Below are 27,480 nucleotides of genomic sequence, written 5' to 3'. Positions count from 1 at the left end.
TCAGATGAAGCAAGTATAGTGAAATGGGTGGTGAAGTGAATGATTTGGTAAAGTAAGCCAGCAGTTTAGACTCGATCTACATTTGGGGAGGTTGAGTTGGGAGGAATTTGTGCAAAGAGCGGTGTAATGTCATAGCCGAGATACAGTAACACCTTCCATCCATGTGGGCATTTTGTATAGCCTGTCATGTGACTCTGGACAGATTTTGTCACTAACCTGGCTTGAGGCTCAGGAGAGCCCTGTGGGTGAACCCTGCTCGGGGTTTGGGCAGTGGAGATGCAGCGTCAGGTGGTCACTTCGTCCTCTTTTTACAAAATACTATTTTAAGTCAGTGAGGACTTTTAAGGGCTCAACTGAAATATCCCCATAGTATGAGATGTTTTGGTTCACATAATGCAAGACCATTAAACCTTTGGGGAGCTTCCTAAAATTACATTATTTTTTTACTTAGGTTTTTCAGAAGCATTTCACCTGCCTAACATACAGCTATTGCCCCCAAGCCAGAGGCTTCAGGTCTGATATTTTGAAAGGAGAGATTGCCACAGCCTTAGTCTAAACTAGAACTTTCTAAAGATAATGTGCAGAAAACCAGGAGAGCATTCCGCAAAGTTACTTTTTTAACCGTTCATGTGATGAATGGCTTGATTTACATCACGGCCAAAGAAAAGGCTAACAATTCAATCACTTAACACAGAATGTGGTGGGAAAACAGAGCCTGTGCACACGGGGCACCCCCTCAGGAACAGGCTGACTGTCCTCTTTATTCAAGGGATGCTCTTTTTTTAGAGTCTGATATTATGGGTTGAACCATATTTTTAAAAAATTGACTTTTTAAAGAAAGTGTATTTATTTGTTTTCAGAGACAGAGAAAAAGAGAGAGAGAGGGTGGGGAAGGGGCAGAGAGAGAGGGAGAAAGAACCTCAAGCAGGCTCCGTGCTGTCATCACAGATCCCTACATGGGGCTCAAACCCATGAATCGTGAGATCATGACCTGAGCCGAAACCAAGAGGCTTTAACCAACAGAGCCACCCAGGCACCCCCAAGATTGACTATCTTAATGTGTTTATTTTTTATTAATTTTTAGAATTTTACATCCCAGTTAGTTAGCATATAGTGCAACAATGATTTCAAGAGTAGATTCCTTAATGCTCCCAGCCCATCCCCCCTCCCACACCCCCTCCAGTAACCCTCTGTTCTCCATATTTAAGAGTCTCTTATGTTTTGGTCCCCCTCCCTGTTTTTATGTTATTTTTGCTTCCCTTCCCTTATGTTCATCTGTTTTGTAATTTGAAGTCCTCATAGGAGTGAAGTCATATGACATTTGTCTTTCTCTGACTAATTTCACTTAGCATGATACCTTCCAGCTCCATCCATCATTGTGTTTATTTTGAATATGTTTCCTTTACTAGGGTAAACTTCTAGGCAATGTGTAGAAGTTAAAATGTGTCAGAAGGTTTATTTTTATATTTCAAAGGTGTTAGGAGAAAATATAAATCAATATCATTAGCTTCCTCACTTGGGGAAGTCTGAACCCTAAGGAGAAATTTTTTTTTTTAATGACAACAACACATGTTGAATTTACAAAATTTTCTCCAACCTGTAAATACTGCTAGCAATTATAAGAAAATACAGTTTTCATTTTTGCTGACTCTGAGTGAATATTTATTGGATGCATAAATTATATGAATATTCACATACACCAGAGAATTAGAGTTGGCATTATAGGTAAGGTAAAGGTTTTTCCATGAAAATGGTTGACTTCCTTATACTATCTTTGGTCTCCTATCTTGTGTTTTACAGGGAAATTTCAGAGAGGGTAGATTCCAAGCATAAAAATAACTTACATTTCTGACCAAACTGGTTGCACTTAGTGATGTTTACAGTTTTTCTTTGTATCTCTTTTCCTAGAGAAATATTTTTTGTACCTCTTAATATATGGGTTTCAGCTTAACAGGATGCTAATTGGCAACGTAAGTTTGGATTTGGGGCTAGAAAATGGTTCTGCTTGCTGTTATTAGCTGGGCTGGAACACATGCTGGTTGGATGTGTGCTTCAGCTCTTTATTTCTTCCACAGAAGAGCTTTCCTCATTTGACTTGTAATCTGACCGGGAAAAAGAGAAACATGGCCCACCAATAATTTACTAGACAGCATTTATATATGGTGCATCCCTGGGACGGGTATCAGCAATTCTTTATATGATGCTGTGTTACATTGTGCCAGAATAGTGACCGTTTTCTAAATCTTAGATCTGTTAAATGGAACTATGTTAAAAATAACTTTTGTTGATTCTGGTCTTTCAATGCATACTCGAAGCCTTGAGATGATTATTCAGACCTTTATGGACACTTTCTGTAAATGTCTTTTTTATTTGGCTGGGTGGGAATGTACGGAAAGAAATACTACTCTTAATTTCACTAAAAGTGAGTTTGAAACCGAAATGAGAGTAAAACAGGGACATATTAAAATTCTCCTTCGAAGGGTAAAAGTAATGATTCTTTAGACTCGCAGCTTACGGTGAGTCCAGGAGATAAAATCAGTCCATTGGAGCGACACGCACAGTGAAGTCTCTTGAGAAAGGAATCGTGTTCTAACTGCATACAAGCTGACTGAGAGCCCCAGCTCAGATGACTCCTTGCCATTTATTCCACACCGCCCTCTGCTCCCCAGCCTTCTCCCTGGGATGGGGGCCAAAGTTTGAGGCGTGTATTTGCTGGGAGTCCCTTAAGACCATCCTCTTTAAACAAAGCTAGCCAGAAAGGAGGCTCTGCCCCCAGGAAAGCCAGGCGCTTGCCCAGCACGATTAGGGGAGGGGCCCCATTAAGCTGGACACAGGCCTTGGGTTCAGATCCTACCACCTGCTAGCTCTGCCTCAGTGGGAAAGTTGTTGCATCGATTTGTGCCGCTGTTTTCTCATTTGAAAGCCTGGAGAAGTGTATCTATGCCGTAGAGGCATTGCAAGAATTAAATGGCACACAGTAAATACCCAGTGAATGCCAGCTTCTATTTATGTTTAGATCTTCCACCTTTCTAACAGTAGCTGTTATTCTTGCAATACTTTTGTGTTCCCATGAAAGTCCTGTTGTTGAACATGTCACTCACCTGCTAGCAGATGCTTCTGGATTACAGCAGATAGGCGAGCGTTGTCAGGACAAGCTCAGTGCAGCCAGTGTATGTTTACCTGGTTTAGTTCTGCTTTTGACCAAACACATGATCAGTTTATTTTCTGTTTCGGAGGGTATTATTGTGTAAGTGGGTCTAGGGGTGGGTCGATATGATTTCAGGATTCGTGTGCTTTAGGATTACTCTTTGGGAAGAATAAGCAGTTACTTGTACTGAAATTACCTAGGGCCACGCCGTGCTGTGAGGTGGCCTCAGCGAGCATGGGGGTGTGGGCTTCCGTGCCCGGGTCATGGTGGAGAGCATGCTCGCGGTGGGCGCAGAAGGAACTGGGGATTCGGCTCTTCGTACGCGGCAGACTCACCAGGCACATCGCATTCTTCACCGGTCTGTACAGTTACACTGCCTACAGACCCTCCTTAGCATGTCCGGGGCTCCATGAGCAAACACGAACAATGGCAAAACACCCAGGTTCTACAGAGTCTGAGGGTACCTATTTTTAAATTTTAGGGTAGCTTTTGGATACATTCGGGTCTGTTGTTTCTTTTAGTAGGTTGAGCCAAATGAAACTGGAGTTTCTAGCTTTTGACCTATAAAATGGCATTTGATTTGTCCAGCCCAGTACAAGAATACCAAGCAGGACATACCACATTTCCCCGGCTAGCTGATTGTATCTAAGTAAAGATATTTGTAATGTAATCTGGGTGAAGGATTGGCATTTAGATTTACAGTGCCAGTTTTTATTTTTCTTTTGGAAGTAACCTCAGGGAGTTTGGGTAAGAGAGGGTTTCCATCACCTGTTTAATGAGATTTACTGCACATTAATTCCTCCTTGAATCATTTGCCTTAGTGTGAGATCTGATAGAATGGACGGGCTGGAGAGATACAGGCCCTCACTACCACTCAAGAGTAGAATCTGGCCCAAGGGCCACCTCACCTCCAGCCTAAGCTGACTTACTGAAGTCATAGGCTGCTTATCACTTTGTTTCAGGTCCATTTAAATATTAAGTTACCAGTTACCCATTTTATCAAAACTCAGCATCAGACAATGAGACCATTTTTGAGAGAGTGCAAGTGGGGGAGAGGCAGAGAGAGAGGGAGACAAAGAATCCAAAGCAGGCTCCAGGCTCCGGGCTGTCAGCACAGAGCCCGACGCAAGGCTCAGTCCCATGATAGCAAGATCATGACCTGAGCCAGGGTCAGACGCTTAAGCAACTGAGCCACCCAGGTGCTCTAGAAAGCAGTATTTTAATACAACCGAATTCTAATTGTTTACAGAATAATGTCTCTAGGACATGTATCTTTGTTCCTCTCCCTCTTTGCACCACACCACACCCTCTGTCATCCCTTATTGATTGTTCTATTCCTGGTATGATGCTAAGATAGCATTGCATAATTAGTTCCTAAAACATTTATTGCCCTGCCCTTTCGATCCAGAGTGCTGGTGAAAGAATGCCATTTTGAGCATTCTTTGACTCCTTCGTTGTGCAAACACTATTGAGTACCTACTACATACTAGTAGAGGTTTGTATTTGAGAGGGAGAGATAGACAAGTGGGTAGCATGGCTGGGGGCTTATTTGGAATATTCCTACCTTGTGTGTTAAATATACACACCAAGTCCATTAGGCGCCAGTGAGTAGAGTGTAGGAAGCCTTTCCAGGAAAGGTGTTTGAAACCGAGTAAGAGTTTACCAGAGAAGAAAGAAAAACATGTCAGGTAGAAGTAGTAATGAGACATGAGTGTAGGTGGAGAGCAGGGTCTGTCTTAAAACTTGGACCATAGGAGAAAATGGATTTAAATAACAGAGCTTTTCTCTAGATTGGTATTTTGACTTGTAGGGTATAGATTATGTGGGTTTTTTGGTGCATTCTTACTTATAAGTTGGTTCTGTAATAGATTGTTTCGGTCCTCTCTTTATGACTGCAGTTTCCTATCTTTGAAGTCTTGTTTAATTGAATTCATGTTCTTATGAAATTATTTTATAGAGTGAAGCAACTGTTAGGAATTTCTTCCTGCACCTTGGGTTGTATTTTCTTCTGACAGGGAGATGGATCCAAAGATAGGATCTCTACGTTCTCCAGTGCTTTTTCTCTGTCTTTCCCCCCCAGCTATAGATGGTTTGAGTAGTTGTCATGTATTTCTTTTCATTTGATCATGCTTGTGTAGCTCACATCCGATTTTCTGTTTGTGCTGATATAATGAGGATTACTCTTTGACCCGTTTGTCGTGCTATCTGACCATAGATTGTTTTCCTTCTTCCAAGCTACAGTTGAGGGCTTTGTTCTGTGGTCCATTCATGGTTGTTGTTGCTGTAGCCTGATGTCATGGCCGGAGAGGTGGGGATGCTCACCTGAGGTGGACTATGATCTTTGCTAGGATACCTGGGCTCTGCCTTCTCTCTCCAAAGATTTTGTTAAATGTGCTACATCTCAGTTCATTCCACTTGGTGTGGGGCAAAGGGAAGGGAATAGGCAGTCCGCTTTCATTCATTTCTCCAGTTCTGGTGAATTTCTAAAAGGCTTTATTTCACTCAAGATCAGCCTTACTAGACTTTCCTTCTTTTCACACATTATTCTCCTGAAGCAATATCCATTGGTTCTAGATCAAAAAAATTTAATAAAGGAAGGCCACATAGTTTACTTCCTTCAAGATTTGAAGTTCCCTGGGATAATTCTCAAGATTCCCACCAGTCTGACTTTTAGAGAAGTAGCGCCTTTTTCCTGGGTCTTCGGAAATTTGTTTGTTCCCTTCATCATGAAGTTTTATTTTAAAGCTTAATGTATTAGATTATATGTGTTTCCTTCCTTGGGTGCTCTTGGTGGAATAGTTTTCTGCTGGTCTGCAGTAATTTCATTTTTTGGAGGCTATTGCTCATTTTGCTAGTTGTTGTGGGAAGAATATTCTGTGGTCTGTTTTTCAGCAGTCATCACGACTTGATAGCCAGAGAGAGGCCACAAACAGCGCCTTTCTAGCTCTCAATGATTCATTCCCAGGGATTCCGCCTAGATTTCTTCAATTTGGAAGTAAATTTGCTTGTTGAAGCAACTCCATTGAAAGAAATTCGCTTATTATTTATTCTACAAACATAAGGATCATTATGTTAAGGGGCTAGATCGTGACACCAGGAGATGAAATGGGCCCATCCCCCATCTTCAGGAGATGACTGTGCTGATTGATCCGCGGCCGAAGTTTTGGTTTGAGGAAAGAACATGGTGTCCGTACCTTCCCTCCGTTGCCATGCAGGTTCTATTCGTTTTCTGTAGTTTTCATCGTCCTACGCCTCGGCAAGGTTGTTCGGCAGCCCTGTCCAAGAAGATCATGCCTGATCCATGAATCAGTCAGTCTCAGATGCCATAAAAATAATGTGACTTTGCAAACACCCACCCAATCCCTGAGGAGACTTACCACTTTTGGGATGAAAACTTCTATCAGCTCCAGAAACTAGAGCCTCAAACGCATATGTAATTGCCCCACTTGGCAGTTCTGTTCTGAATCATCCTTTTTCCATGGCACAGGCTGTGTGAGAACTGAATGCACTTGAGAATGAGTGGGTTTGGTGTTTTGCTTTAGTCCTCAGTGGGCCTGACACTGTAGGTTTGCTTTGGGTGACACCACCCCACTTTTTATTTACTTCAACCCCAGTCTTAACAGAGGGACCTGGTGAGTTGCCGACTGCCTTGCCATCATGTCTTACCTTAACTCAGCTCAGTTGTGTGAGTGGTGGGGTTGTCTGGACTGTGGGCAGGGTGACTTAATCCCAGACAGAAAAATCTCGCAAACATTTACAGAGCAAAGGAATTCAATTCTCTTTCCTCCACTTACCTCTCTCCTCCCCGATGACCCCTTTGAGAAGAAGGAAAGCCATTTTCTCCACTCCATGGCAACTTGAAGAATTGGGATGGGTCTCCCTACACTTGAGTGTAGGACTCACAAAGTCTTCTGTTTTCTCCCTCCTCCTGTGGGGAAACTAGCAACTTTATTTGGAGGTGATCAAAAGACATGCAAAGTTCGTGAATTTAAGAAAAAGAATAGAATTTATTGTGGAATGTAGCATCCGTTTGGTGTTCCTTGGGTTTTATAGTCAGCTCTTGAAATAGTTTCATAAGTGAATTAAGTGCTGACAAGCCTTCACCCCTGGGGGACGGTAATATGGCCTCAAATTCTCACATACCTTTTACAAATAAAAGTATCATATAATTCTCTTCTCCTCTTCCTCTTCATTCTTCAAACCTGGCAGCAACTAGTTAATTTTGAAACTGCCAGAGAGATTATTTCTGTGTTCTACTGCACCTCTGGGAGAAGAAAGGAATCTCCTCTTTTTGTCCATATGCTGACAAAAATCTCCTAATTTCAGAGGGCAATGATGTCACCAGCTAATGAGCAAAATATTTCTTACTAAACAGATGAGTCCTTCCCTGATTCCTTTGTGAAATAGAGGGGGAAAAAACCCTCACAATGTGTTTCATATTGTGTGTAGTTACTCTGACAACTCATAAACACTTCAAAATGTAATTCTGACTTCTTTTAGAGAGTGAGACTAATTTTTTTGGTAAACACAAAGAATAACCCATTAATCTGATGACTGTGACCGGAAGGCCCCTGCCACGGCTGGGCCCTGATGACAGGTAGTCCTCAGTGCTGATCTTGAACATACCCAGCGGGGGCCAGTTTGCTGCCCCCAAGGCAGGGAGGGACCCTGAATGCATCACTTCTTGGACCGGTGGAGGATGATCAGGCACATTGGAGAGATTATGAAATCAGGCTTGGAGAAGAGAGGGCCGGAAAGTTGCTGCTGATTGGTGTCACATGCTGTTTAGAAGGGCGAGAGCAGCGGCCGAGTCTCTTTGCTTTTCCAAGAAGGCCAGCATCTCAGGCCGTGGGGGGAGAAAGAAGTGAGGCCTTGGGGCCATCTGAACGCTGGCCTTCGAGGATCCTGGAGGAACCCGGAAATGCCCCCAAATCCCCAGCAGCTGCCCCTCCCCTCAGTGAAGCATGTCCCAGTTTCCCCCGTCAAAGGTGAGTTCAACCACATTTTTTTTTAATGTCTGTTTATTTTTGAGAGAGAGACAGACTGTGAGCAGGGGAGGGGTAGAGAGAGAGGGAGACACAGAATCCAAAGCAGGCTCCAGGCTCTGAGCTGTCAGCACAGAGCCCGGCTTGGGGCTCAAACCCACAAACCACAAGATCATGACCTGAGCCAAGGTCAGATGCTTAACTGACTGGGCCACCCACTAGCCCCATCCCATCTTTGTTTGTTTTTAATTTCCTTTTTAACATTTATTTATTTTTGAGAGAGCATAGGCAGAGGAGGGACAGAGAGAGAGAGGGAGACACAGAATCTGAAGCAGGCTCCAGGCTCCAAGCTGTCACAGAGCCTGACGTGGGGCTCGAACCCACAAACCGCGAGATCATGACCTGAGCCGAAGTCTGACACTTAACTGACTGAGCCACTCACTCGCTTCAGTTCTCCCACTTCTGAATGCCTCTGTTCCTCCTCTGGGTTTCTCACAGCTACTCACGCTAATCATATTTCTGAACTTCTCTCTGGGCTCTCTCCCCCTCAAGACTTGTGGATTATAGTCTTTGCAGTCTCAGGTAAAGTCTGCTCACTCGTGTTTTAGTTCCTTGCTCCTTCTTCATGCCTCATATCAGTGCATCCATCCATTGATTTCAACCAGGTAGTATCTGTTGATCACAGACACAGATACTATTTTGAATTGCCTCAGTTAAAAAGATATTATTATGTTGAGTGTAGGCAGTTGTGTAAGGACATAGGCACTCTTTATACTACTTGTGAGCTTTAGAAGTAATACAGTGTTTCTTCTGACCCAAGTATTACTATACATCCAAGGACTTAAGCTATGTCCATCCTTTCACCCATCAATTCTACAATCTAGTTGTTTTTCTAAAAAGAAGAATGTGTTAGAGGTGTTAGAAATTTTACAACAGAGTTCATCAGAGCATTGTTTATGATCTTGAAAAATTGGAGACGTTCCACCATCTAATGATTCAGGGCATTAAGAAAATGAGGGTATATTTCTGTGAATACGGCTGAATCCTTAATATGTTTGTTGGGTATTTGTTGACATAAGAAAGTGTTTAAAATGGGTTAATTTAAAAAACAGATTTTAGAACAGTTTGAACAGTATCCTCTAAAGGAAACTTTTAGAGGCGGTGGTGGGCAGCGGCTGGAAGCAGCTTACTCCAACTCTGTGTTCTTCTCCTACTGTGTGTTCATGTGAGGGGGGCGTGGGGACCCTGGTAGTGACGGGGGAGATGGGGCAGCTAAAGACCACAGAGTCACACTTTTTTTTTTATGTATAAAAAGAAAAACAAAACATAGAAACCTAAGGGTATGTAGTGGTGTGTGTGTGTGTGTGTGTGTGTGTGCGTGCGCGAGCGCGCGCGCACGTGCGCATGTGTGCACGTCTGTGTAAAAAGCAGGAGCATAAAACCCAAAATTGGCTAATTTTTTGAGTGTGGGAGGGTTCAGGTGACTTCTTTTTCTCCTTCTGTATCTGCATTTTCCACCTTTTGTAGTTGAAAGTGTATCACATGTAATTAGAAATAAACATTTCCTGAAATACAGACGCAAAAATGAATAGGATGGTGGCCCTGGTCTTCTCGGTGACACAGTGGTGACCATACACTGGGCCAAGTCCTAGGACTATGTGTGATCTGCAGCCGCACAGCTTATGGAAGAAGAAGAGGAAAGCCAGGAGGGCTTTCCAAGGAAGGTGGCCTGTGGACTGAATGTCGAAGGATGGGCAGGCGTAGATGGGGTGGGGAGGGAGATTCCCGGAAAAGGAACCTGCCAGTGCCGAGGTATGCAGGCACATGAGGGAATATTCGAGATGCTCTGAGGAAGTCGAAGGATGAGGACCCGATGCTGTGAGAGGGCTTTCCACGTAGTGTCTGCATAGAGACCCACAGGAACTGGAAGGGGAGGGCTCCAACCACGCAGAGCCCCCCACGCCGCAGGAAGGCCTTTGGACTTTGCTCTGAGGACCCAATGAACAATCCCTTAGAACGGGAAGCAGATGCTCAGATCCGTCCTCGGCACATTGGCACACTTCCCGCGTGCTAAGTAAGGTCAAGCCCACTACCCAAGGGCAGGATCAGCGATGCCCTTCCTTCATAAAGTGGATTCGAACTGAACTGCCCTCCACCGAGAAGCTTTCCAGGGTGGCCTGGCCCAGCCTCGTCTTTCAAATATCCCGCAGTTGACTCAGATCCCACAGCAGGGGTTGGGAACACCGGGGCTGGAGAGTCTAAATGTCTTCGTTCCACATTGATGCACACACATTTGCCGAGGACCCGCTGCGGGTGCAGCGTGCGCTGGGCACTGTGAGTGTACGGGGGTGAACAGACACGGGCCCTGTGGACCTTCCTGTCTTCTAAAGGACAAGCTGTCCCGTACGCCCATGTAGTGGCCAACGTTAAGTAGCTCCATAAAGACCTGAGAGTTGTAGCAGAGACAGCTGATGGGGGGGGGGGAGGGGGAATCAGGCCACCAGCGGGGGATGGGCAGGGCTGTGTCCTTCCCCCACCATCCTCACAGAGCCTGGTGCCGTCAGGGCCTGGCTTCCTGTGCATCTCACACCAACACAGGCTTCACTGCCTGCCAGGCTCTAGGCCTCACGCTCGGGCTCCTCTGCAGGCTTATCACTGCCCAAGACCTCACGCTGTTCACAGGTGACGTGAGGGGCCCTGAGCCTACTTCCGCCAGGTTCCAGAGTCCTAGCTCCTCATTCGGCTCAGAGTCCTCTCTGCATCTGAGCAACCTGTCGGGACGCAGCCTCAAATGTTGGCCACGTCACTGGCTCCCATGTGTTTTCTTTGCCTTTGCTATTTACACAGCACCTAAAACAGCACTTTGGGAGAATTAAAATTGGCCTTGTTTGGATTCCAGTCAGCGACAGACCGCAGATGTCCTAAGTGCTTACTGAGCTCCACTTGTAGATTGTACAGATGCAGAGTTTTTTGTTTATTTATTTATTTGGGGGGGGAGGGGGGATAGAGAATCCCAAGCAGGCTCTGTGCTGCCAGCACAGAGCCCAACATGGGGCTTGATCTCATGAACTGTAGATCATGACCTGAGTGGAAGTCAAGAGATGGATGCTTAACCAATTGAGCCACCCAGGCGCCTCCCAGACACAAATTTTAAAACCACACTTTAAGATAAATGTTATTAGATCAAATTGGCCTGGAGGGAACACTAAGGCCCATAGAAGTGAAGTGATTTGCTGGAGGACTTGGAAGTTCAACCCAAGTGGTTCTGGCTCCAAAGGCTTTTGGCTTTCTTCTTCCCTCTACCCCACTCCCATTGGGGCACTTTCTTAGTTTGCACCAAGCAGCAAGGAGGTTCAGCCAAGGACTTCTGCTTGGACAGTTGTAAGAAGCTCTAAGAATAACATTGCATGCAGTGTGGTTGATGGTCTTGGGTGAAGGAAGCTCATGTCCAAGTTGGAGGCGCAGGAGCAAAAACATGAAGTTACAGATTCTGCCTCTGCCATTGGCTGTCTGTGAAATCGGGTCAAATGTGTAAATACTTAGCACGGTGCCTGGGAATTACAAGCATACAGTAAACATGGGTGTTGGACGCGTAATGTCAGAAAAGCACCTGCCATGGTCGGCGGCACAGGTGGGCCCTCAGAAGGCAGCGGGGGAGGGAGCGTCCGTGAGGCCGAGAGGCAGTATCGGTGAGTGTACTGGCAGAGCGAGGTGGTACAGGCAAGGTGCAGCAAACCCTTGCAGGGAGAGGTCACAGGAAATCCCATTAGGGCTTGGACGAGACACTTCTGCGAAGAAAATTGCAGTTCTTGTCGAAGAGTACGAGATCCCAAAGGGACTGAGAGAGGGATCGGAGGACAGACACCCAGGAAAAAGAGATAGATGGGGTTCTGGTGGTCTGTGGCATTGGCTGGGACCTCTGCTGCATGGTAAAAAAAAAAAAAATGTGTGTGTGAGAGTGTGTGTGTGTGTGTGTACGTGCACATGTGCACATGCGTGTGAGATGTCCTACCGAGAGAGGCCACCTTGCATAATACGTACATAAAAGCCCACACAAGGCGAGAGGCACCTTGGACTGGGGGCAGCTCAGACAGCGGGAACACGTGACTTACCCAAGTAGATGAATTTACTCCTGAGATACAGATATGACTTTCCACCCTCGTCCTGGGGTCTCCACATGGGTTTCCAGTCCTGTCTTGTTCAGATGATGTTCTGCTTAAGTAGCAGCATGTGTCTGTCACTCTCCAGACACCCCAGAGAAAATTAAACGGTCATCTTGTGACACAGTCCCCGTGCACACATTTCTAGAAGACAGGAGAACCCAGCTGCTCGGAAATAATGATTGAAACAATTCGGTAAGACCGTTTTAGAAGCATCACCGGACAGGAAATATCTATCCTTCATTTACTTGAGTAGTTAAAATAGAAAAAAGAGTGGGGACAGATAGAAAGTGACAAGTCCAGAAGAAACCAAAATCATAAGTTTTAATTCAGTAATCTCAAAAATAGCCATTGGAAGGTGTCTATTTTCAATCGAGCCTACTCCCTTCAGGGGATGTTTGGAGGAATATCTGGGAAAGAGATCTTTTTTAAGTTCAGTCACTTGTAAGGGTTAGTCCTCGTCCCGGATTTGCTCAGATTCCCGCGTTCTTTTTTTCTTTCTCTGGAATTCCATAGACAGTAATTAAGGAACTGGAGGCCAGAGGGAGGTCAGGGAGCCTTCGTCAGTGAAAACAGGGATTGTTTGCCACGTACAACACTCCCTTTTTTCCTTGTGGTGAATAGGAGATTTGCTTAGAGCTGATGACTTATGCCTTTCTTACAAGTTATGCAGTTAGCAAGTAACTGGGGAATCCGTCAGCAGGCAGAAAGCGGCTAATTGAATCCAGTGTCTTCACTTTTCCCTCCTTCGGATATTAAGCTGTGCTGGTGGAGCCTGTCTGATCATGTAACTCCAAAGGAACACGATTGAGGAGTGCCTGATCCTCACTTTGAGATCACAGAGTTGACGGAACAAGAGTGAAGACACTCTCAACGTGGGGAGGGGGCGGGGGTACCAGACGTGCTCGAAATTGCCCCTCAGGCCTGCTAAATGCCGAAGCCGGTAAGTTCGCTGGATGTGTTTCATGTGAAAGGGAAAATGTGCTTTCTGTCACTGCAAGGAAAAGCTTTTTGACTGCTCCGGGCTACGATGCTTGCCTGTTTTCTATTCAGATTCTTTGAGATTTGTTCTTCCCTTCCGCACTTCCCTGCCGTGGAACCCCGAGCTTTCTTTGCTAGCATGCCCACCCGATAATAAGGCATAGCTTTGCGGGGAGAAGAGTGAGTTTTAATTTGAGAAGAAAGTGATTCTGGAGAGAGTGAGTGTGTGTGTTTGGAGCTCAGTTGTCAACCTGGAGGCTTTCTGTGTGGAGGACTTGCCTGCAGACAGCCTTGCCTGATGTAGCTTTTCATAAACCTGCAGCTGATCGGCTGCCTTCTCTTATGGTTAATGGTTAATGCAACTGACAAGAGCAGACCAGGGAAGTTGAAGCATGTATGTTTCATTCCGCACCCACTGGACCAGAAACTGTCGTGTGAATTTCACAAGCAAAGTACATTTCCAATTTCAGAAGATTTCAGAAATGCTTAAATATCTTACAGTGTTGTGTGTGTGGCTCCAGGGGAGATAAACTGACTTAGTCTGGCTGCTAATTGGGACAGTGTGCTGGGTGTTCGGAGCTGGGGAAGCAAGCCGAGCGTGTTACTGCAAGAGGCACAGTGGTAATCCCCTGCTCACCACTGGCTCCAGCAGCCCCCAGAAGGGCTTTGTGTGCTCCTTGCAAGTTCAGTTTAACTTTTCTTATGGCACAAGTCTCCTGCGCCAGCAACACTGTGCCATGTGGCTTTTGGAAAGCATTTGTGATAGCGCACCTTAGTTGCAAGAACTGTTTGTTACAGGGACAAAGTATCTGTTACCCACCTGCAGGGACAGGCTTGAGAGCGCGGAGATGCTGCTTTTTCGTTTGCTCCGGCACACAAACTTTTCTATCCACAGATGCTATTAATTGTATTCCCTTTTTCTGATCATCCTTAATGTAGCTGTGTTATGAAAAGTCCTCCACGCTGGCTCCGTGTCTTTCCTATTAGAACATTGCAGATGTGTCAAGGACGCACATGTTCCAAAAGAAGCTGAGAAGGAAGGAGGCTCCACCCTCCCTAGCCTGCCAAGTGGGCCCCATAGGTTCCTCATTCAGCACCCTGGCAGGCGAATGGTGTACTATCTCTTTAAAGCAGCTATAGTTTTGTGCCTTGGCTTGGTCAATTTGTTATGGTTTAAAACTGTGGAGCCAGCTGTCTGTAATCTGATGTAATGTTGCCATGGAAACCAGAAATGAAACACTTAAGCATTCACCACAGAATTACTACATATAGCATTAGCCAAAGTAATTAAAAGTTGAGCCATATGGGCTTTCTGGTGGAAAAATCTGCAATGGAGACTAGGCTTAGAAATCAAATGTTTCTATCTACAATAATGTAAATCCACTTTTCCAGCCTCCTTCAGTGGAATAAATTAATTGCCTTTTTCTACTCAAGTTGGGAGGTGAGGAGTTTTCTACAGATGATTGTGTTTTCACTTTCTCACTTCGAAGATGAGCAGATTAAAGTTTCCTTTTAGTACTGTGACCTGAGGCCGGGCAGGGAGAAGAGGAGATACCACCTCGTGTTCCAAGGTGCATAAACATATACTGCTGTATTTCACTTGAGTTTATTTAAAACCTGTTCTCTAGTAGCCCTGTTTAATTCTAGGAGTCTGTTTCTCGGAGTCGACTATTCCTTTTATATGTACTGCAAATTTCCTTCTTCTACGAGAGTTCCTCTGGGTGCACAGATTTCTTTTAAATGTGTGCACACGTGTGTGTTTACACATACACTTAAACAGTCTTGTTTTTTTGTTTGTTTTTTTTTTAATTCTCACACCCTCATCTCTGGGGGTGTAATTTCTGAATAAAAGACACAACAAGTTATTTTCAGCATTTGGAAAGTGGCGTAGATGCTTATTTAAAAGGAGAAACATTAAATGAGAAATTGAAGCTTTATTTCCCAGTTTAAATGAAATGCATGCCTTATACACGGTCTATGTTAAAACAGCTGGAGAGGATTTTTTAGAAGCAAATATTTCACAAACTCCTTTTCCTCTGGACTCCGGAGGAAGTGAGAAGTCAACACCTCTCCATCAATAAAACGCATCCTTGGGATACACTCCGCTGTTGAACTGGGTTCAACTCCAGTGACTTCTAGGCTGACTCAAGGGGGGATTTTCTATTTAAAAAAAAAATAATAATAATAAGGTATAAAGATAGAAACATATGATATTTTTCTTTATGTAAACTGTGCTGCATCTGTCTGGTTTAGTGTAAAGCACGATAATGAAAAGTTACTGGTTGCTGTGATTTGTGATTTGTCAGTGGCAAACACCTCCAAAATATTGATATTTTTTTTTTAGAAAAATAAAAACGTTAGTTCATGGTTCTAAAGAGCTCCTGTTTCTCAAAACTAGATGGAACATGTGAAAGCAATTAAACACAAGTACCTGGAATACGTTATTTTTCACCCCGGTGAATCAGGGCGGAGGAAAGTAGGACTGGGGGAGGGGGTTTTTGCCTCTAATTCTGTTGCCCTGATTTAACTATTTCAATTTCTCCCTCAAAAATTCCCTCTGACGGCATATTTCCTACATATTTGTCTTTGTGGAATGTGCAGGCACACCCCTCCCCCTCCCCACCACCAGTAACCACCAAGCTAGGTACAAGGTGTACGTACAAAACTAATTTTCATTCTGTAACGTAGCGTCTTGTATCTTTGTTTGTGTCATTTTCACGCGACTTCAGAATTGTTTTTAAGTTTTATTTTCTATTTATTTTGAGAGAGAGAGCATGTATGAGCAGGGGAGGAGCAGCCAGAGAGAGAGAGGGCTCTTACTGTCAGTGCAGAGCCCAGTACAGGGCTTGATCCCATGAACCGTGAGTTCACGACCCAAGTTGAAATCAGGAGTCAGACCCTTAACCGATTAAGGCACCTGGGCACCCCATTGACTTCGGAGCTTTTTAATATGAGAGTGACAGACATGTTCCAGATTTGTCCCACTATAATCTGACATTGTTTCTTCATTGCTTAGCTTTTGAGATACATTGAGAAGGCAGAATATTTTCAGTGTGTATATGTAATCCCATGCACGATCGTTTTGTTCAGGTGCTGATGGCCCAGCATGAGGGTTAACCAGGTTTCCCATTCCCCTGGTTGGCCACTTTGACCGTTTCATCACGCATCAACAGTTCAGCCAAGTATAAATGAAATCCATACCAGACGATACCATTCTGTAGCAGAAGCTGTACTTACTAGTTCATTTTCACTTTTTACATTTTTAAGTTTTAGACCAGACACATTAGGCCTAGTGGCCAGCATGCAATGAACGTGTATCTTCCTTCACCCCATTACCTGGGGGTCCAATTCCTATTCTTAATTATCAAGTAAGCAGTGAGTTCACTTTAATTCTCAAATGGATAGGCAACACTTTATCTAGGAATTTTAGAGAAATTGGATACGGTTCACAGAAGGGAAGCCTGAGAAACACCCCTGTCCTGATGACTTGCCACTTATGGGTTATAATAATCATTCTTCAGTGGGTGAATGGTTTGCTTATAGTCGTGCAGAGGGAAAGTACAATGGCCTTATGCTGGGAGCCCCAGGGTGAGGACAGAGGCCAGGAACTGGGTTGTATTTATCCCTTATGTAGTGCCACAGTGCTACAGAAATATTTGTGGACTTAGAACATGCTGCACCAATTTTCTGCCTCAGTAATTTACCGAGTCTCTACCTTTTTCCGCCCTTGAACGGCGCTCTGCTAACTCCTGCGTCCCCATTTGATGGTCAATGGAGGTGGGCTGATGGGGATCACTTCCCGGAGGGGTGGGAATGTCCTCATGGTAGACCAGTTGTTCAGAGATGTGGGTTTGGTTTGGTTTTGTGTTGTGTGCGCGAACAGGGTTTGAGGAAACGGAGGGAAGGTTGGGGCCGGGTCGGGCAGGGTCCGCCAGGGCTGCTCGCCTCTGCTCCCCGAACGCCTGAGCACCCGGCCCGAGCAGCACGCCTGTTAGCTGCAGATTTCCTTTGCTTTTTCACATTTTGAACAGATAAAGCAGAGGAAGCTGCATATTGACTGTGGGGCTGACTTGGAAACGAAAACCTCATTTTGTTCACAAGGAAAGGATTGTTTTTCGCTGGGGCCACTGCTGCGGAGGGAATTTTTTTCTCTCTCTGTAATGTTTGAGACTTGAGGGAAAACAGCTGGGCTGCGCACACTGTTGTCGCTGCACACTGAAACGGGATGCTGGGGAATATGCACCGTAGCGTCCGGCGGAAAAGGTCAGCTTGTTCCCTTGTCCCTTGAGGAGCAATGGCAGCACCTGTGAACTCTCCGAAGTTGCTGCGAGAGGCGGAAGGCATGGCCGCGCCTCGGCACACGGACGGTCCCAACAAATGCAAGAGAGGGCGGCTTTTTGCTTCTCTTCCCTTTCCTGCCCTTCTGTTTTTGATTTTGGGGGGAGGGCTGGAACAAGTCAACAGAATTTTGGTTTGGAGGAGTGGCTGATGACCACGCTAAGCGGGCCTGATGGGCCAGACAGAGGAGAGCCGGGCCCAAACCACAGCCGCGGGACTGGAATTACAGGCCCAGCCTTGTGGACAGGGCCCTGTCGGAGTCCTCCTTAGGGAGGACTGGGAAGGAACCAGGAAGCGCGACAGAGCACCACACGCTGGGCAGGGGCCCGATGATGTGCCAGTGGATTAGGCCTCCGGATGGTGTGTGGAGCCTAGCGAACCTGTCGGGCCAATCGGTTGGCGCCCCCAGGTTCAGCTGCACCCCTGCCCAAGTTCAGACTGGCAGTGAGACTGGGCGGGGCCCCCAGCGGCAAGAGCAGAGCCCTGGGGCAATTCCCTGATTGATTTTTCCTTTGTTTCTTTGCCAGTCAAGAGAACAATCGGATGATGAGACGGAGGAGTCGGTGAAGTTTAAGAGATTGCACAAGCTGGTCAACTCCACTCGCAGAGTGAGAAAGAAACTAATCAGGGTGGAAGAAATGAAAAAGCCCAGCACCGAAGGTAAAAAAAAAAAAAAAATTGCAAGGAAAAAGAAGCATGCCCCGCCCTGCTTATTTCAAAGAAGATCAGCTGGGATCAGCTTTTCAGTAAAAAAGGGGGTATGATTTCAAGTGGAAAATGGATGCATCCGGCTGAGGCTGGCAGAGAGCACGTGGGTGGGTGTGCATGTCAGCCAGGCATTTGCTCAGCAGGGTATGGGTCCTGGCGTCCAGCATTTCAGAGCTTAGGGATTTCAGTGTTACAGCACTGGGAAATGGCTACAATGTGACAATGAAGTCTTCTTAAGGTGTGGCATGGCTTTAATTTTGAGCTTACATCATTTATATAAACTATTATTTTTAAAAAATGTTTTAATGTTTATTTATTTTGAGAGAGAAACAGAACGTGACCAGGGGAGAGGCAGAGAGAGAGGGAGACGCAGAACCCCAAGCAGGTTCTAGGCACTGAGCTGTCAGCACAGAGACCGATGCGGGGCTTGAACTCATGAATCGTGAGATCGTGACCTGAGCTGAAGTCAGACGCTCAACCCACTGAGCCAGGCACCCCCTATGTAAACTTTATTTTATAATTTCTTCCTGGATTCTATGACCAAAGATTGGTTGCTCCTGCCCATGGAATTTAGTCCAGACTTGATATATATTCATCTCAAAGATCTAACAGTCAAGGCACTTATAACTGCGTTTCAGATCTCTGAGGGAGGATTTGTTCTTCCTGTAAACAGTCTCAAGATTCCATTCAGATTGGGCTCTAAGGACCTTCCATTCTAAGTGGATCTTAAGAGCTATCTTGCTGGCTAAGCTGCTTGTCAGATGAAGCAATAATGTTAGAAGGGGCATGAGCTTGGATTTATTGTAGTGAATAGTTAACCTTTGAAGTGTGATTATGACAATTTAAATCTTAACCATACCCATCTCTCCGATCGTCGCAGTGTGCATTTGCAGCATCTTGTAAAATTCTCCCAAAAGGATAAAAGAAAAGAATAAGGTTTTCCCATTTGGGAAAGCGATAAGTGAACTGGAAAAAATACTGGAAAGAATAGGTCTTATTTTTTAAAAAGCACATTACTTGTTAAAATGTCACATCTACATTTTGAGGAATTTCAGAATTTTAATGCGTAGATTTGAAAATGATCATTGAGAAGGCTTTTGGTCGTACATTGATAAGATCAAGCTGTGGGGAGGGCTGGATTTCTCCTTATTTACATAGAATGAGGGTTTCCTGTTGTTTTTACTGCTGTTTTTAAATTTCTCTTTGCTGTAATTATTTATCAGTTTAAATCCCCTGGAGAAATATTTGAAGGTGAAGGGATTATTATGGGAACGTGGAGGCCAGAGAGGAAGAGAAAGGAGGAAGGGGATGGGGGGTGTGGAGAGAAATGTGCTTATGGGCAATTTCATAGAGTTGTGTTGAATTCCAGGTTCCATTTGGGTAATTCTGTTTGCCTTTGGGTGCAATGCTGATTTTATATTTGGATGTTTTAACACTTGCTCACTGGTGCTGGTTTTCACGGTACAGAATATAGCCTGATACCCTCTCACTCACAGCTCTTAATGAAAGCACACACATACTGTCAGTTGGTAATGAATAATAAGTAGAACCATATGGAATTGCTATCATTCAACCCTGAGCACCACATTTTATTTTATTTTTAAATGTTTGCTTATTTTGAGAGAGAGAGAGTGTGCGTAAGTGGGGGAGGGGTGGGAAGAGAGAGAGAGAAAGAGAGAGAGGGAAAGAGAATCAATCCCTAGCAGGTTCTGTGCTGTCAGTGAAGAGCCTGACACGGGGCTCAATGTCGTCACAAACCGTGAGATCATGATCTGAGCTGAACGCTTAACTGACTGAGCCTCCTAGGCACCCCCCGGGCACTACATTTTAAAACAAACCTTGCATACTTGGCAAAATCAAATCGCAAATGTAGCGAATAGACTGGTGGGTCTTGTCCTTAAATGAGATAAAATGAGTCAAGTACCTGGTACTAGGCCTACTGATTGCATATTCATACATAATTGTCATTTGCATTGGGGCTGCCCTTTCTACTGGACTAACATTTGTTAACAATACAGTGATATTCTATTTGCATATTTATGGCAGAATAAATCAGTTCAAGTATCTCTGAGAGACCTAGTTGGAAAGGGGGAAGAATATACGTAGACAGGTGACTTTAGGGTAAAAAGTAGTAATTGTATGGACTTCTCGCCCTGAACTAGAATTCATGTGAGTCTGGATTGCATTCCACAGATAGAACATGGATTAAATGAGCCTGAGTCCCAGTTAACCTCTGGTATCTGATGAGGGGGGGAGCAGAGGTGCCATTGACTGGGCTTGTGGGTACTGCCAGCTCAGCGCTGCCCACGAGACCAGACTAGATTGGAGCCCCTTCCAGCCCCCGTGCAACAGAACTCTCTGAGGGTCCTCACTGGCAGAAGAGCTGGTACTGGCCCTTGCCTCTGCAAAGCAGGAAAGATTCACATTCCCAATAACCCCTCCCTTCGCTGCCTCTGGGCCTTCAAAGAGTTGAGCCTTTTGACTTCCCACGAGTCTGTGCCAAAGCTAAGTTGTCTGAATGATGAGTAACCTTTACCGAGAGCATTGTGTGTGCCAGCCGCTTTCCTCAACGCTTTAGATTTTATGTTCCTTTTTGTATGTCCTCCTCCGAGTAGCCACCAGAGGCAGGCATTGATTGATACCACCCTCGTTTCACAAATGAGGGCACTGATACACCAAGAGGTTAAATATTTCACCCAAGGTCACTGAGCCGGCTGGCAGAAGGCCCAGAATTAACTCCGGGCAGCGTGGGTTCACTCTTTGCCCACCCCTTCCCCCCGCCCACCCCAGGCAGAGTCCCGGGAGAGCCATGAGCGGTCAGTCTCTCACCTGGTCTCACCCTTGAGACTGAGTTTCAGGTCCTCATCCAGGGCATGGATAACCCTAGACAGTATTACATCATGCGCCAGGCCAGTGCCCTCCATCTGCCCATTTCTGTGTTTTTTCCCCTAGAGCTGATACCCACCTGCCTTCCATCAATGCTCCAGCTTATCTGTAACCCAGTAATGAATGAATCATTAGCTTTTGTACGGTGCTTTTTAACCTTATAACGTACCGTCACATATGTCATTTAATTTTATCCTTAAAAAAAAGTTTATTTGAAAAAAAAAAAGTTTATTTGAGAAGGAGAGAGAGTGAGAGAGAGAGCAGGGGAGGGACAGAGAGAGAGAGGGAGAGCAAGAATCCCAAGCAGGCTCCACATTGTCAGCACAGAGCCCAATGAGGGGCTCAGTCTCATAAGATCATGACCTAAGCCAAGATCAAGAGTCAGACACTTGACTGACTGAGCTACCCAGCCGCCCCACATTTCATCCTCTTAAGAGCCTTACAGCAGATAGTACTCAGATAGGTAGACATTCTTATAGGTGAGGAAATAGACTCTGAGAGATGAAATAATTGCCCAAGGTCATGGGGATGGTGAGTGGCAGAGAGCTGGAATCAGGGCGTAAATCTGTGTTCTTGGCATTAAGTCACCCCAAATCCTATGCCTGTTAAAATCACCTTTCCTTCCATATTCTGATCTCAGCTGGCTGGGATAGGTAAAGGTCACTCCAAATGATGATGGGGTCAGTGCATGTTAACTGTCATTCTCCCCATTAAAGAGTTGTATTTGGAGGTCCCAGAATGAGAGAAGCAGGGCTCTAAACCCCAGGAATCAAGTCAAGGCTGGGATTCAGGCCTTGGGTCAGCTATATAGGGTCGAGCTATAGAAGTCATGGACATGTGTGCACCAGCTGGTTCTGGACTCAGATGTGCCATGCAAGTATCAGAGTCTCTGATGACAACCCTAAATACAGGGTCCAGAAAATTTCCAGACCACTGTTGGGTGACAGGTCGTTAATATCCAGTAGATGCACCTGAATTCCCCGAGTCCCCCTCGGACGGTGGGTAGATCAGGGCCTTGTGCACCTCAGTGGGCACCTGGGCTAAATGCAAAGCTGTGATCTGTGATCAGAACCCTTCTGTAGAGCAGGGCAGTGCTGGTGTGCCTCCGCCACCAGGCTGTGCCTCTCATCTTGGCCCTGTCACTTCGTTCTGAGAGAGGAGGGTGGATCGCATCTAGAAGAGGCCATTGTTACTTCTAACAACAGAAGGACGCTTGGTCTTCATACCTTATTAGTCAGGGCTCCTGAGGAAAGAGCAGGAAACTTTCACAATATTTGCACACTGCCTCTGGTCTGGCAAAGTCCTGTCAGCACTTGACTATACTTTGCTTTTAAATACTCATGAAAGGGGGCGCCTGGGTGGCTCGGTCGGTGAAGCATCCAGCTCTTGAGTTCGGCTCAGGTCACAATCTCAACAGTTTGTGAGTTCAAGCCCTGTGTCATGACGGCTCTCTGCTGATGGCGTGGAGCCTGCTTGCAATTCTGTCACCGCGCCCCCCCCCCCCCCGCCCGGCCCCCCGCCTCTCTCCTGCTTGTGCTCTCTCTCAAAATAAATGAATTAAGAAAAAAAAAAAAAAACTCATGAAAGATCTGAGAATAGTCCTTCAGGGAATACATTTGTGCTGCAGATCATGGAAAACTTTGGGCTGGACATAGTTTCAAATCTCCCTCCCCATCACTATCTCCTTGATGTAAAAATCAATCGTGATTTGTATTTAATAACAGCAATTCTGTTTTCCTTTATATTTGTAATAACTCCCATCAGCTGAAAAAGTAAGAAACCTTTAGAATTTTAAAGGGCTTCTCTCAATCTTTTCATCCTTCCTCTCTCTGAAGTGAGCAGTTCGCTCTGACATTTAAGCACGCACCGGCGCCCTCATCCCGGCTGATATATTTAGGGCCATCCCTCCGTTCCAAGGAACTTTGTATTTTTTCCTCTTCACAGTTCAGCTGGTGGAAAGCTGCAGCGCTCAAAAGTTTCCTTATAATTAAAGGGACACAGCCAGTTAGGATCACTACACCCACAGTTTGACCTACTTCTTTTTCACATCTGTTCACATAACACACGCAGAAAAGAACTCCGTTTTCCTGCCAGTGAGTCCAAAGCTTTCCACTGGGCTCCGGAGAGCTTGGCTCAATACCTTGCTCCAGGGAAGGCTTCAAGAGCTGGAATCCTTGGAACAGAGTGGAACACTCCGTGAGGCTGCCTGCGTGTCCAGGCCCTTAAATGCCCTTGCTGTCTCCCAGCAGGGCCAGTTGATGGCAATGTCTTGCTGGAATCCCCCAGTTCCCTAACTTTTTCGTGTTTGGCTTGTCAACTGGAGACCATTTGTGAGTTGCGTTTGCACGCTATTGCCCTGTATGGTGTCTCTGCACCCAGACTGCCTTCGTGATTTAATTACTTAAATGGCACATGTATCAATAAAAAAAAAAAAAAACAAAAAAAACCACTGTCAGCCACGTGGCATTCATCACATTGCCACTATGAAAAACCAACCAGACTCAACAGGAGGCCGTTCAGAAGGGGGAAGATCTCCATTCCTAGCTTCTGAGGAGTACTCCTGCTGCCCAGGGAGGGTAATCATATTTTGGGGGCGGGGTTAATTATCTTTACATGCTAAGGGCTACGGAATATCATGATAATGACTGCATTAGGTTTTCCACGTGGCATTTTTAGATTTCTTCAGGCATTTGTTCTACAGAGATATTGTAAAGAACGAGAAGAAAATACACCCAACACCTTTTAACATTAAGCTTGTGTGAAGCCCTACATTTGCACAGTTTGTTATTGTGGGGATGCATCATTTAAGTGGGAACTGGGCTTATAAAGAGGGTAAGTGATATGGGGAGGGGACCACTGTGGTTTCTGTGAGGATGAGCTCATTTTTTGTAGGGCGGGAGTTGTGAGGAAAGAAAGACCTGTGAGAGAATGGAGAAGCATGTTCACAAGAGACCATGAACACCTCTGTGTTGATTTCCCTCCAGGCGGAGAGGAGCACGTGTTTGAGAATTCCCCAGTTCTGGACGAGAGGTCCGCCCTTTATTCTGGAGTACACAAGAAGCCATTTTTCTTTGATGGCTCTCCTGAGAAACCTCCAGAAGATGACTCAGACTCTCTCACCACCTCTCCATCATCCAGCAGCCTGGATACCTGGGGAGCTGGCCGAAAGTTGGTCAAAACCTTCAGCAAAGGAGAGAGTCGGGGCCTGATTAAGCCCCCCAAGAAGATGGGGACGTTCTTCTCCTACCCAGAAGAAGACAAGGCCCAGAAGGTCTCCCGCTCGCTAACTGAGGGGGAGATGAAGAAGAGTCTCGGGTCCCTGAGCCATGGGGTAAGTACGGATGGTGTTTGCTTCTATGACCACCACCGGCGTAGGCACCACCTTCTAGTGTCCCTGGAGGAGGTTCAGAGTGTCCGGAAGCAAATCCGCTTGAAGAAAATGGATACTAACTATTCATGTTCCAGAGCTTTTCTCTGCCAGCGTCCCTCCAGAAAAGGAGTCAACAGTGTGACCTGTGACCTGCTCCGGCAGAAACCCAAAGGGGGAGGGAGCTGCAGCATCCCCAGCAGGAGGGTACGCGGGCGCCCCTCGGTCAGCGAGTTCAATATCACCTACGTGGTGGAGCGGAGCCTGTACAGCCACCTGAACCTGACCCAGCTAGTGCGTCCTGCCTCGGACAGGACTCTGAGCAAGGCTGAGAGACAGGACCTCAGGCGGTGCTTGCTGGAGGAGGATGAGGAGACCAAGAGGAAGTGGGCCGCCACGGTCGACCGCTGTACTAAAAGGGTTCTCTTGAGAATCCACCAGAAGTCCGTGAGTCACAAAGATGGTCCCCAGGACGGCCTTGTCATTTCTGTGATGTGCAGTCAAGCATTATGGCCTCTCTTCCGTGGAACCTGGCATCTTCCCCTCTCTTCTCATAATTTCACGACTTCAGGGTCCATTCCGCCATCACCTCGAATGTCTAAACCTGCTTTCGCTTAGTAATGGCTTCTTCTTTCCCATTCGCCCTCTTGCTCGTGGAAGCTGTTTGGTTTTTAATTAAAACTGAACACTGAAGACGATCCAGAGAAGGGCTTTCAGAGTCCAGGGGTGGGGTTTGGCCTCCTTCTAGGCTGTGTTGGTTCCCAGTTATCACGTCACTTGACCTCAAAGAATCTGATTCAGAACAGAAGGACATTTTGCCCTTAAAAGAGTTGCTTATTCTTTCATTTAATTAAAACAATAGAAACTGGCTCAATGAAAGACTACCATCACCAGAATCACCAATTTGGTGATTTGAAAACATTCATAAAGTACATTTCTTTTATTAGCAGTGCCAACCAGAAAGTTCTTAAATGTAAAGGGGGAAAAATATTAGAGCTCTTTTGCTTTAGTTAAGTCTATTTGATGTTCTATCTTAAACAGAAGACATTCAGACATGTCTTCCCCTACCCCATAAATTCTTCTATACATAGCAAGGAATTTAGTACTTATTTTCAAAAATGTTTTTCAGTTTTATTACTGAATTATCAGAAACCTAGTAAGATTGACTTTTTAGGGCATGACTTGTATTAGCCTCGAGAATCTAGGCATTTTCCCTCTGAAATTCCCTCCCAACTTTTGGCTTGCATGGAAACCCATATAAAACGGCACAGAGCAAGGAAGAGCTGTGGGCTTCCTGTCCTCTGTCCCCTTGCGACTGCTGGCTGAGCCCCCTTTAAGGGTCTGAAGGAATGGAGCGTACTGCAGCCTCCCATGGGGGCTTTCCCGGGCTCCTTCCCACTCATGCATGCGATGTTCTTCCCCAGACGATTACTGTAACTTACATTCATTCATTCATTCATTCATTCAAGTTCTGCTTTTGGTAGATATGGAGACTTATTGGTCCATGCCATCCCTAAAATGACCTCAGTTCCAAAAGGATCGCTAGGTTCATCCATCCTAGTCTTCCGATGTTCCCACATGGGTCAACTCTCGTGGTAGAGCTTATTTTCCATCTTTTGTCATTCGTACGCATCTTGTAATGCATTAATACTATTAGTGACAACTTCCCACCTGGTTCTTTCTCCATCATCGCCATAGTTTGTGGTTGGGTTTCTGTCTGTTATACAACAATGGAATCCTCTTTCTTACTCATTCACTTCTGACCTATAGGTCTTCCGTAGGATGATGTGGTGGAACCGATCTTGGTATAATTTATTCACTTCAGAAGTGTTCTGCCCAGTTCATCTGCCTCTGTACCTTTGCACGTGACCTTGATAAAACACATCCACCTCAGCTCTGTTAATTGGTCTCCCAATGAGCTTAAATCATGTCATACTGAGAATTTTTCCACCTTGAGTACCTTCAGTTGCTCATGAGTCTCCCATATTAATTACCAGGTTAATAATGTAACTTCTTCAAGACTTTCTCTCTAGACATTATATTTCTAAGATCTGTGCTAATTAAATTGTGTGCCAGTGATTAATTCTTCATGACATTGAGTATGGACATGGGGTGAGCTTCTTTTCAAGCACCAAGTTTTTACCCCCTATAATGGTGGCACCCCCTATCCCAGATGTCACCCCAGGCTGCATATTTTTAAGGTCTGAGTCTGAGGTAGTATTGGACAGTTCTAATACTTGCTAAAATCTATGTTCAAGGCTAAATTAGAAATTTGCATGTACCTTTTCTTGTTAAGTTTAAGTGTACAGTCAGGAAAATAAAATTGCACTTTCTACTTAGAGAACTGTAAGGGCAAATAAGCATTTTAACAACAGAGTCTTTTGGGGATTTTTGGTTGGTTTTGGTTTGGTTTTACGGGATTAAGATAATTTCTTTGCTTGGTTTCCTTAAACTGATTTCCGCCCCCATCCTTCTTGTCTGTTTCCTCCACTATATCCAGAAGTGCACAGTTTCCTTTACTCTTCTTTGCTTGGTTTCCTTAAACTGATTTCCGTCCCCATCTTTCTTGTCTGTTTCCTCCACTATATCCAGAAGTGCACAGTTTCCTTTACTCTTCAAACTTGGTCCTTTTGTCTTTCAAAAATGCCATATTTGCTTGATGAAACCTCATGGAAATGATAATGCTGTATTTCACTGGAAATGATCACTTGTCTTCTTGTTATTTGGTCATTGAACTTTTTGTTTGGGGGAATAGGTATGCATGACATTTTGGAATTTTGTCCATTTTTAAAATCCAACCCCCACACCACCCAAAACATGTGTTCAACTGCATGGCCATCCCATCGACCGGTGCTCCTCATCCACAAGCATCTATCTAAAGTGTTCTTATAGGTACATGTATAGGAG

General features: G+C 45.2%; 1 protein-coding gene across 3 annotated transcripts in view; it reads left to right on the top strand.

The window, feature by feature from the left end:
* SASH1 (SAM and SH3 domain containing 1) overlaps positions 1-27,480 on the top strand; it is a 202,717-nt gene that overhangs the window by 138,666 nt on the left and 36,571 nt on the right. The window contains exons 1-4 of one of the 3 annotated variants that reach the window (XM_039221681.1): positions 7,929-8,136; positions 13,054-13,236; positions 18,140-18,272; positions 24,191-24,537. In XM_039221681.1, the coding sequence (XP_039077612.1) occupies positions 13,225-13,236; positions 18,140-18,272; positions 24,191-24,537 (492 nt within the window). In that variant the 5' untranslated portion in view covers positions 7,929-8,136; positions 13,054-13,224. Of the gene's footprint in view, positions 1-7,928; positions 8,137-13,053; positions 13,237-18,139; positions 18,273-24,190; positions 24,538-27,480 lie in introns of those variants that run through there. The other 2 variants (XM_039221680.1, XM_039221679.1) reach the window with 2 other exon arrangements.

This window comes from Hyaena hyaena, unplaced genomic scaffold, assembly GCF_003009895.1.
Source record: "Hyaena hyaena isolate Hyena2069 unplaced genomic scaffold, ASM300989v1 scaffold_996, whole genome shotgun sequence".
Taxonomy (NCBI): domain Eukaryota; kingdom Metazoa; phylum Chordata; class Mammalia; order Carnivora; family Hyaenidae; genus Hyaena; species Hyaena hyaena.
This window is presented reverse-complemented; position numbering and strand designations above follow the sequence as displayed.